Source organism: Excalfactoria chinensis, chromosome Z, assembly GCF_039878825.1.
Source record: "Excalfactoria chinensis isolate bCotChi1 chromosome Z, bCotChi1.hap2, whole genome shotgun sequence".
NCBI classification, from domain to species: domain Eukaryota; kingdom Metazoa; phylum Chordata; class Aves; order Galliformes; family Phasianidae; genus Excalfactoria; species Excalfactoria chinensis.
The window spans coordinates 30,256,443-30,268,925 of record NC_092857.1 but is presented as its reverse complement, the minus strand read 5'-3'; the positions used below and the strand labels follow the sequence as shown (position 1 = coordinate 30,268,925).

At 34.6% G+C, this 12,483-nt stretch overlaps 1 protein-coding gene across 4 annotated transcripts in view; it reads left to right on the top strand.

Moving 5' to 3' along the window:
* The window catches only part of NFIB (nuclear factor I B), a 159,870-nt gene that overhangs the window by 135,789 nt on the left and 11,598 nt on the right, over positions 1-12,483 (top strand). For 2 of the 4 annotated variants that reach the window (XM_072359586.1, XM_072359585.1), the window contains exons 10-11: positions 2,428-2,510; positions 11,098-11,186. The exons of the other annotated variants lie outside the window; for them this stretch is intronic. In XM_072359586.1, coding sequence (XP_072215687.1) covers positions 2,428-2,510; positions 11,098-11,186 — 172 coding nt within the window. The remainder of the gene's footprint in view (positions 1-2,427; positions 2,511-11,097; positions 11,187-12,483) is intronic. 4 annotated transcript variants of the gene reach the window in all.

The window sequence follows — 12,483 nt, the reverse complement described above, 5'->3', positions numbered from 1 at the left end:
TAAAAATGGTTATACTTTTATCATAAAAATACTATAGTAAATCTTGGACAAACTACTGCTTACCTATATCCGCATATGGATAGATTTGTTTCATTCTTTTAGGTATTATTTTATTATAACAGAATGTTACTGAGAAGAGTTTAGTGATACAGTGTATCTGTATCTTGTTTGGTGTCATATGGTCCAGTTCTTGTAGTTCTTGACAATAGCAGCTTTAGCAGCAAACATGAAGCTGTTGCTGTAAATTTTTGGTGTAGAATAGGTGGGAGTATAACAGGTTCATACATCATTTCAACTGTTCAACATTTCATCCTCCTTCCTGCTTGACATGGCTGTAGGTGGACCAAGCACTGGTCTCAGATTAGGTCAGAATCTCTTAAACACATGGTAAAAAAAAAGAAATACAGTGTCAGGATGTGCATTGGGATGCTTTCTGGTAGTTTGACCATAAGACTGTTAGAAGACAGCAATCCTAACCTGTTCATTAATTGTTTTCTTATTAGTAAAGGAAAAAAATTGGATTGTGTTTTGAAATTGAGTTTGCATCCAGTTTTGCTTAAATTTCATTGGAACTTTGGCTCACAAATTACCTTGTGAACATTAGCAAATCTCTCATTGGATAACTGAAATAAGGCCTGTTCTTGCTTCCACAGCAGTACCTCAGGATTTTTATTTATTTATTTTTTTCTTAAAGCTCCAATGTCTGTCACAACAGTGTAGAAGTAGCAATAATAAAGCATACACATTTTATTGGAATGTGCCAGTTCTGCACAAAATAGCTTAATCATGCTACATATTCAGAGTGCTATCATTCTGAGAGCAGTGCAATTGTGTTTCTATTTGGTAAACCCTACTGAAACCGGTTTGGTGACTGGCAGAGAAAAATAAGTGAAGGAACATGGCTTGCTGGAGAATTAAATAGCAAAAACGAGGGATTATGTCCTGCTGATACAAAAATTATAAATTAATCTATACAGACTGCATTATCAACCTCAACTTACCTGCCACTGGGATTGGTAAAGTGTTAATCTAGTGGAAAGACTGAGCTTGACGTTTGTTTCAAGGCATAATTTTACCTTTATTTGCAATAAATTATTGATATTTTCAAAATGTGTAAGTATAAATAAAACATACACCTGGCCAGCAAGTTTTTATTACTAGTGTGATGAGAATTATATGACAAATGATTAAGTCTGCTTTTTAGTTTGAAGTACAACAGCAGAATTGCTTTGATAACATTTGAAAATATTATCAAATTTATAATATTTGAGGAGTGCTATGACCTCCACCATAATTTCCTTCTCAGTATCTGGTTCATTTTTATGATGGTTTTCCAGGAAAGCCTTTTTTTTAACATAGGAAGTCTTTAATTTATTTTATTTTATTTTATTTTTATTTATCTGTTTATTTATTTTAAGCGACAGATATCATTTGCTTGTAATTGCCTTCTAACTTTAATACAAATTAGATCCTCACTGGCATGCTTCTGTACAATTTTATTAGCTCTGCTTTGTCTGCCAACAAATTTCCAGGCTACTGTGCTGTGAGATGCAGTGTGGACATCTCCATGTGAGAAACTGGAGTAACATCACCCACCCCATTTTTTAAGCACCACCAAAAGCCATGAGAAGGTAACAGCTTTTAGGGATTGCTGACAGACCAGACAGTAATGTGATCTACAGGTGAAGGATCATAGCATCTGCCATCCTCTTGCTCCTCAGAAATTGATTTCTTTAAGTTTTTGTAGCACAGAAGGAACAAACTTCCTTAAATTGTCCTGCTGGAAAAATGTTTCCTAATGCATAAAGGAGTTGAATATTTAATATGATATTGCACAGTAAAAGTTATCTCCTATCTCATGGAACAACTAATGAGATAGTACCTTTTCTACAAAGGACTGTACAGAGTAATTTCATGTCAGACTGATTTTTTGTTTTCAATTTTTGTTGTTCTCTTACAGTTTTGTGAAGGACAACAACAGCAGTAAAACCACAATAATTAGTATTTACTTTTTTTCTCACAGCATTAAAAACTTAATAATTTCACCGGTGCCCTAGACTGGTGTAATGGAAATGAGAACCAGACTTGTAATTCTTTCAAATATATATATTATTTAACAAGTTGTAGGAAAAAAAAAAAAAAAAAAAAAAAAAAAAAAAGTGTTGTTCTGACAAACTTTTATTTAACAAGAGTCAACACTATGATTTATGCATGCAGCTTCCATTGAAGTTTGTAGGAATTTGCACATGCCTCTGACTATGGTCCAACTTTTCTTTTGCATTCTATTAAAGCCTAAGTGAAGGAAAAAATAGACACATCCTATATACTGCAAAATCATAACTCTGGATATCTGTACTGTACCTGCACAGGGTAATAGCTATGATAGGTTGGTATCTTTATCAATCTGTTTTGTTCTTCCTTAATCAGCCTACACAGCTTCAGGCACATCCCAAGCCAATCGATATGTGGGACTAAGCCCAAGAGACCCATCCTTCCTACACCAGCAACAGGTGGGCAAGTTTCACATAGGTGTAACAATATAGAGAAGTTTTTGCAATATTACCTTTCTACGTTCTGCCACTGTTATCTTGGATTAGAATGGGAACTTAAAATTTTCAGTATTTATCGTCTGAAGGTGCAGTTTATTCAAACCAATACTGAATCACTTCAGAAACATGAATGTAAATTATGCTTTATTTCTTAGGTTTGTACCATCTTAAGGAACTTCTAGTCATATTTCTTCCATTTTGCAATTTTCGAGAGCTCATACATGTAATCTTTAATTGGATTTTAGGAATGAGAATTAGATATGTGAGGAACAAATAATAATTTAGAAGCAAAATTTTCAAACAGAATAGTTCAATTTACTATTTTCACACTATATTGAAAGCATTTTCTAAATGTTTAAGGCAACATTTCTGCATTTTATTTCTAGAAAATTAAATATAAATTATCAGTACAACACATACCAGTTTCCAGTTTAATAAGTTTACATTGATCTGCACATCTCAAATGTGATAAAAACATGGTTTTATTCTAGTTTCTTATATCATTTATGTTTCAGGAAACATTTTAAATTTCACATCTTGTTAATACTGCAAATTTAATGCATATGAAGTGGTTATCCAAACTGTGAAAATATACAGCCAAGATTAATAATAGCTTACAAACAAAATATCCACTGTCAATTTCAAGGCCATGAAACACAGAAACCCTACACTGATAATAACAGGAAAAAATTCCAACACCTTAGAGCTTCACCATATTTTATGATGTGTGTTCGTGTTGCTCCTGTATCTTAGCAGGAGAGGAGTTTGAAATTAGCACCATTTAAAATGTTACAAGGAAAATAGTGAATGTGGCTGTAAAAATTGAGCTGTTAAATGGCCCTTGGTCTTTTCTATGATTGCCATGATGTAGCAGATGTGTGCTTTGCCTGGGACTCCCTCCCTCTACCCAAATCCCAGGGCAAGGTAGCAGTATGGCTGCTTTTGAGGTCACCGCATGCAAAAGAAAATCATTCATGCAAAAGAAAATCTCAGAAAATCATAAAGATGATATTCAAGACAGTTGACACATTGCCAACTTATTTGTTAACCACCAGAATCTCCCCAGAAACAGCTATATGCACTTACGAAATTATAAAATCAACTGGTTTTGCCATCAGTTGTTTCACTGGTGTATTGTTTACTCTAAAGATCACTGCATTATGAAATGTGTTATAGTTACTACAACGTGATTATTTTTGAAGCTATACAATGTCATTATATACAGTTTATTTGATACGCACACAAGATCTTTCTTTTTTAAAAGTACATTGTTATTTCTGGATTTTTATTTTTTTTTTTTCATGTGATATTTTACAGAGTATCCTTTGAAAAGTCTCCAACACCCTGTTAGTTTGCACAATTAGCTTTTTTTCCACACATATATATAGACAATTATTATTATTATTATTATTATTTTTTTTTCTAAAATTCGCTACCTCTTAAATCTACTCCACCATCCTCCAGGTTCACTGAAAGAATTACAAGCTTCTTCTCACATGCCTCGAAGTTGGTGGCAAAGCAATTTTCTGTTGGCTGGGATTATTACATGTACATTATATAATGCTTATTTCATGCTTCCAACATATTTTAGGCTTTGTGTAGACAAATAAATTTGGAGATTATAGCAGCATCTTAGGAATGTAAATGTGAGGGCAATCCCTGTTATTAGTGTTCACTTACACTACATTTTACACACCTTTTCTTGGTAAAATGTGTGGCCAAGTGGCTTAGGTGAAAGGTGAAAATAAGTCAGGTCTCTGACACAGTTCATAAACACTGTGTGAAACCAGTGTTCTCCATTCTGAATTATGTTCCTTAATACTCTTGCCATGTTAGTTCCAAAACATCAGTTGGTGACCAGTAGACTGAAAAAAATTGTGTTATGGTTTCACTTTTGTTATGATTTCTTTATTCTTTTGTAACTTACATAACGAATATAGGTGTACATTTGCCTAAGTGTGTTTGATGTACGTGTGTGTAAATGGTTACACACACAAATATGTAGAAAATTAGAGAATAGTGTGCAATGCATTAAACCAAGTGAAAGAAGAGACTGCTTTATCAATAAAGCTTTTCCAAGTGGGTAAGTCCAAGCACATAAGTGCGTATAAGTCACCTTCACCCACTTAAATCTTGAAGAGATCTCAAAGATGATGATGCCATATATGTTTATTACCCAGAAAGTGTGGCACAGCACTGAAATTGTCAAAACTTCAATAGAGTAAAGGTTATCCTTTGTGAGGCAGGAATTAGATTGATTTACTATGTCCTTTCATTACTTTATAACAATTTAAAAGAGACCACTCTTCCTGTGGCCAGTTTTAAATGCATTTGCTTTAAAACATCTTGTGATGAATGGAAAGGAAAATCAAGAGGTACATGAAATAAAGGCAATCAATCATTTTGTATTAGCTGAGAGAAATTCTAAATTAGAAAGGCAATGGTTTTAGTTCCAGGGAGGTTCTTTAAGCATTCACCATACCCTGTAACATACATTGACCCTTCAAGAATAAATATTGTCACCACCACATTTTTTACTTCATTGGAGGAGTCTTTATGGAGATTTATTCTCTCTGGTTATGAGAAATATTGGCATCTACTCTTGAATACCTTTCTGTTGTTAAAAAAACCATAATGTAACCTACATAAAGTACAGTAACCTCAATACATTAAGAAGTTACAAATACAGTTTGTAATATACTTAACAGAGCATTTTGGCAAAGTAGTAGTTTGCTAGAACTTCTAATAAAGTACATGCATATAGTACATATAGTATATGTTTATAGTATATACATATGTACATATAGTACAACCACCTGGAATAATTGCATTTAGATGGGTAGTACTAAATACAGTTTTGAAAGATGTAGTGACACCTATGGTTACAGTTTGCTTTTAGTGATCTGGATACTACGAAAGTATGCTGTTGTATGCATTACCTAGCATGCTGTGTTAATCAGGAAGACATGCATCTAATGAGAATTTGTAACTCTGCAGATTGACTTCTGGTGTATTTACTCATAGGTCTTCCTGCTACTTGACTTGACATGCCAGATACTTCTATATGACGACATTAATAGTTAAAAAATAATTATTCTGCTCAAGTGGCAGCTATAAAGTTATATTGGTCTTAGCATATTATTATCACTACTGATGACAACTTCCCCAAAATGTCTATAACAAATCATCAATGACTACTTGGCTTGCTTTTCTCAATTCAGCATCAGCTTCTGAGAATTGTCAAGTGTTGATAATGCAGTTGTAGGGAGAGATTCCTAGTGAGGGGAAAGGAAGTGGCAGGAACTATAACTAAGTCAGACCACTTTTCTTAATTTTGCTTCTGGTGGTTGGTGAGGTTATTTTATGAAAGTGAATCTAGTGCTCAATGATCATCATCTTTGCTGAGAAACAACTAACAATGCATAAAGGTAAGGTTGGATAATCTTCACGATGGTAGGGAAGTATCTTCTCCCACTCAATTCTTTCTTTGTTTTGGTCACTGTTTACCTATTTATCTACTGAGGACCTACAGTTTCTAAGTTAGAGGAAGAACCAGAAAACTGAGGTAGTTCTTTCAGTTCAGACTATAGATGCTCAGCTAAAGGTTGGTGCTGTTTCTGACTCTAAACATAGAGTGTTGCCAAAAATAGTAGTCAAGGACTTTACCTGTGAATGCAACATTGAGAGATGGATGGACAGATGGATGGACGGTCACAAGACAGACCATCACTTATATTTATTGGAAGCACAGATAGATTCACAAAGAATAAGATTTCTGTGACATGTAATGACATGTAATTAACAGATTTTCTTTCTTGATTTTTTTTTTATTTTTTTTTATTTATTTTTTTTTCATTTTAATGAACCTTGGAGCCTGTGATTCCTGACTGTATTTATAAAGCAGAAAATATGAACAGGTTAGATATGGAAGTCTGTGGACACAAAGACTCTAAAACTTTACTGTCATGGTAAATTTTCCTAACTAATGCCATCCCTGATTGTCAGTGAACTGATAGAATCCTCCAGTCTATGCACTGATTAACAAAATGGCATAGTTTTCACTAGAGCTTGGAGTTTCTGTGTGGTATGCATGATATTCACACAGCTATGACGTTTATGACTGATACATTTGTGATGTACACAGTAATAAGAAACACTTGAGATCTCTTAAATGCAAAATCAGAAAGCTGCAGATAGCTTTTTGATTCCTAGTATGAGACTGCCCTGCTCCTTTGATAGGATGTAGTTCCTTCCAGATGTATCCTTTAGTTACTGAATCCCACAGATCAAAATGAGATTCTCTTCATTCTGTCCATCATGAAAGTTGTAAATTTAAATGCCTACTGAAAGCAAAGTATCTGTTTTTAAAATGTTTTAGGTGAATGTTGCTTTTGCTTTCAGCAGAGCTGAAAGAAACAGCACAAGTGGACTCTCAATCAGAACTTCTCAGTAAAGCCAGGAAACAGGTTATCAACACTTAAGCTGCTCTTATTGTGTCCCTCATTATAATTGACAGTTTGACGTAAAACTTGGCCATGTGAACACCAGGGAGGTATGTAAATGGATAAGAGGTCAGTTTTCACATATGCTTGCTGAAAAGGAAACACATTTAAAGGAAGTTTCAGCCAAAACAATGACAATATGCAAATGTTCAGCTTTATGAGCTTTTTTCCAACTAACAGAAACTATGGCAAAATCCCACACTACAGTCTCCAAGATACGTACCTATTTTCACTAGTAATCACAGGGGCTTGAAATGAATGTTAGTATTTGATGGGCCACTCTTTTCAATAGGAAAATACAAAACCTGCTTAAATATTAACCCCTGAAATTATTCAGATGATTAAAGATTGGGCTGTTGACTGTGGGATTATAATGTAGGTAAGATTTGCCTAGTTAAAAGTCTGTAGGACTTGTACTTGGAAGGTGCCCAGTTCAAACTGAAAAGGTAGATACAGCAAGGCTTGGCTAGGGCTTCATATTTGTTTGTCTCAAAGTACTGGAAAGCACTGGAAAAAAAAACAAAATAAAAATCACTCTCCCTGTATTTTACAGAGGGCAAAGCAGGAGTAGGGAGGTAGCGCTTGACTCCATTGCTACCTGGGCCTCTGGCCCCTTTCCATGATGTTGTTGAATTAGTAAGGGAGTTGCACTGCTTTCTGGAGAATTATTTGTAGGCCAGGTGGTGCAGTTTCCGGCAGGCTTTGAGCTCCCTGCTACTTGACAAGCAAGGGCACATCCCAGGGACTGCAAACTCCACACACTGCTCCGCACACTGGGGTAAGCTTAGGCTTCATGTCAGGTTTCCCCATCTACTGCAAAGCTGGGCACACTTTTGATCCTCAGCATACATATCAATGTTCTTTCTTCCTGTGGGTTAAGTGAGAGAGAAATAAAAATTCATTGATCATATTTTGTGGGTAGGTGTTACTGTTGCTTGCCTGCCTGGAGATGGCGAAGCTATGGGATTGAAGTGCAGGCCACTTCCAGCAGGCTTCTAGGAGGGGCTTCTGCCACATCACAAGTGGTAAAATCCAGTCATTTATTTTGCATCCACAGCATATTTATGAGAAAGTTAGTCATGTTTTTCAGCATTTATTAACTGTCTCATGAGGACTATTTCTTAAGTCCTTCTCCTAAGGAATCTAAGTTTTCTCAAGCAGACTGCAACTAGTTTCCTGCCTCTCCCTTTCATATTTCCTGCTCCAAACATCTCCTAGGTGGCTTATTGCGGGTGAGAGTGAATTGCCTTCTCATCTCCAGTTAACACTGTGGTATAATTTTAGAAGTCAGTCAGTTTACTCCGAGGACTGCAACTGGCCAGAAAGCTTTCAGCATGACTCCAGACAAAACGTAGTGCTCAAAATACTGTACTGAAGTGCCCCACATCTTTCCAAAGCTAGGTACTCACGTTAGGCCCATGTTCCCGGGCTTTCTCTACTGGGCTGTCTGGATGTCTTCCAAGGGCAGTGCTCCTGCTGCTGCTGTAAGCAGACATCTTCCGTCAAATGCAGGCAGGGCTCACTGAGGCCTTTTAAGCCCTTCCAGACCTTTTACCCAAAAAGCACTCAACAGCACGTGAGGGATGCAGATGACTTTGAAAGGGATATTTCCAAATACTTTCAAATGTATATTTCTAAATCTTGGACCGTTTTCTTAGACATCATGGTCTCCAGGCAGCAGTGATTTGTGAGAGGAAATTTTATGTGAGGTTGAAAAAAAAGAAAACCATTTTCCTGGCAGGTTAGCTTTTAAAGACAACACCACAGTTATGTTAGCCTGCAGAGGAATGTGAAGCAACAGAATGTAACATTGGGAAAGTGGTTTTAAGTGCAGCTGATGCCATCCTGCTTTTCATATATGCAATTATCAGGCAGACCAGCAGTGGTTTGTGTTGACAGTACTACAAGGAGGCATAGCTGGTGCAACAAAAAGCACTACACTTTACACTATTTATAGATTTCATCCAACATTAATCTACATATGTATGTGCATGCAGTAGGTCTATAGCATATGTAAAATGTATGCATTCTATAACTATCACATCAGCATTTATATGTGTATGTGTTGGTGTTGTGCTATGTATGATTGTATTTAATATGATGTATGCCAGTACTAACAGACACTAATGACACAGATTTGAAAAGCTCTTTTTGGAATTCTTACTGATAACTTTAATGCATTAGCTGCACACATGGAAAGTTTTCATTTATACTGTGGGAAAAATATCACAATTTAGTGCAGGAGATGATTTTATTAAAATGTAGTGTAAACTGCTTTCCTGATATTGCAAACGCAGTCAGGTTCTATTGAAAACTAAGTACTTGCCTGATTTTTGAACTAGACCTAAGTGCATAAATTTTTTTGTAACACTAAGGTTAGGGTATTAATATTTTTCTGCTTATTATCAGACAACTATCATTTATTCATACATTTCATATTTTGTGAAAGAAGAAACATTTTTTTTTTTTTTAAATTGTTCAGTCTTTTATTTCAGTGAGAAGTGAGTTTTTATAATTAGGTTATAAGCCTTTAAAATATTCTTAAAGAGCAATAGTGAGAGTACAGCATTTGTATACCAAGGAACCAAACCAATGTTTTACTATATCTTCCATATTGAAATTTGGTTTACAATACTGTTTTGTATAATGAATAAACCAAATGATTACTTAGTCCTTTCTTTAAATGTGTTTAATGTATTATTCACAGTTACTGCTAGCAAACTTTTTGAATACATATTTCCTTTTCTGTTTAATTACATGTGGTTTAGTCATGCTTTTAATGGCCTTTAGAAGGTCCCTTGGAGTTCTTTAGATAACAAACAAGAAACAATCCCTATGAAAATATCAGAGACTAACATTTCCATTTCTCAGACCTTAACAGCAGGAAACTTATGAGTCTATCAGCCAGACAGGGTCAAGTCTGCAATATTGTCTTGTCCTTAGCATTTGTATTTTTCAGGAAAAGGTTCCAAGTAACTGTGATCCTATGAAAATACTGTAGTTTCTCTGCTGTAACTTCTGCTTTCTGAAGACCAAATCTGAATCGAGAAAACCAAAATTAAAGTAATTAGATTCAGTAAGAACATTATCTTCAATTGAGAGTTCTATATTGTATGTAACAATACAGCAGTTTATAATATCGCATAACTATACTGGGGTTAAAATATTTGTTTTCTTTGCAAGCTAGATAAGTTCATGTTCTTAAACTTAAAAATAAGTCGTATATCCTTTCAATAAATCTGCTAACACTATGGAGCAGCTGTTAAACAAGCAGAGCTATACAGGGTTTCTTGAATAGTCCGTGAAGGCAGAACTGATGATTTGAGGATCTGGGAAGAATTTGCTTCAGATTACATTTAGTACATTCTTCATTATACCAAAAAGCAATAAAGTATTTTAAATGCTGTTATTCTGAGTCTAAAACAAGATTAGATTATTTTATCACCTCTTGCTAAGTAAAACTGCTCTCAGTAACACTAAATTAATAAACTTCAGTTGCAAAATACCTTTACCCTTCTTAAATAGAAAGATAAGGACATACAGATTGTTTAATTTGGACAATATTTCTATAAATTGCATGTCTTCTGTGTTTCACAAAATGCATGCTACATGATATTCACTACATTAGACCTTAATACGTGACTTAGAGCATTGCTTAGAGAAAACGGCATTTTTATTTTCTTTCTTAAAATATTTCACTATTGAATATTAACATTTCCTTTTATTCCAGCTCAGTTTGTAATCTAATAATGGCTAATTGTTATGTGCTAAACACTAGTTACTCTTTTATGCTTTATTAATAGAGAAGCATATAAAAGTAGCATTATCTTAAGCAAATCTCTAGACATTTATTTTTCAGAATAAGTTATTTTTGTTTGTTTTGTTTGTTTGTTTTTGTTTTGTTCGTTTTTTTTTTTTTTTTAATATTACTTCTTGAGAAAGTAAGGCTTTTGCCATGTACAATACTATTTTGCATGCATTCATTTAAATACTAAAAACTGTAGTACTGCTCGATCCATATCTGACTGCTAGGTTTCAATTGACAGCTGAGGATTTGTGACTGGACCATGAATCAAAACGGCAGGCATTTATACCCCAGTGCCAGTGAGGATACATTGGGAATTACTTGGCAAAGGTAACATTTTAATTATTTCCACCCCTACACCACATTAAAAAATTTTACATTGAGCTATAGTATCTGTTTTACCAGGCTGCCAGTGGAATATGTGACAGCATCTGATCAAAATTTGTGTAACATTTCTCCAGTACACATTTAGGTTATCTTTGATATAAGGTGAAATTAGGACAACTTTAATAATCATCTGGAGTGACGATACTGTTCTATCAACTGCAAAAGGTTTACAGATTTAAGGGAATGCTGATTTCAGGCTTTAACAATGAAAATGTCATTTGCATAATTAAGGGACTTATTTTGGGGGACTTAATGCTAAGAAAACAGTGCTCTGAGCCATATAGACATGGATAATGGTAAATATCTGAGATGGCGGTGGTTTTGGACAATTAATAACCATACTATTAATAGAGATTTTTATGACTAATCAGCTGGTTTAGATTTAGGTCACTTACATGTACATGAAGGTAAGACATAACCTTATTTCTAAATAAAATCCCTGAATAATTAGGATCAATTTCCACAAATTATTTTTGTACGAACAAGCAAAATACCCATAAACTTGAAAAAGAAGCCCCCACACAACCTTTCCCCTGGGGAGAAAAAGAAGGCCCCTCCCAACCACGATTTTGGGACATTAATCAATTACTCATTCCTTACATCTGTTGATATATGATGAGTGATGATAACAGTAGGGATGTGTTTGTCTAAATAGATTTGTAAATAAATCAGCATAATTGTGATACATCTGCTTTTCAGCTCTTTCATGTGCAGAACTATCTGCAGCTATTAGTGGGGGGTGTAGATATGAAGCATGCAGTTTGGGAGCCTGTGAAATGATGTATTACCTACTCAAGATAATTTTAAATAGTTCTAAGATGTTTGCGTGCTTATGACAGTATAGGTCATTCTGGATAGTCTGTGTATGTCAGTATGAGTGTGTATGTGTAAAATCTTTCTTTACAAAATTATTTCTGATATACTGTATTATTCTATGGATTTCTATATTTTTTTGGATTTTTTGAGTGTATTAATGATAAAATTTGAAAAATTATTGCTGTTAACAAATTTGAAGTTCAGGTGCCTTAACTATTTTTGCTTTACTTTTTCTTTCTACATTTTTTTTTTTTCTGAAATAATATTTATGTAGAAAATCTGTTGTGCAAAAGCAAAGTGTAATCATATCTTCCATTATACAATGGTTGCTCTCTAAGTAATGCCTCCTATTTTATTATGTTGGTCTACAAAACCAGAGGTGGATGTTGGTGATATGGAAGTAGAGGACCTTTCCACCAGTTTT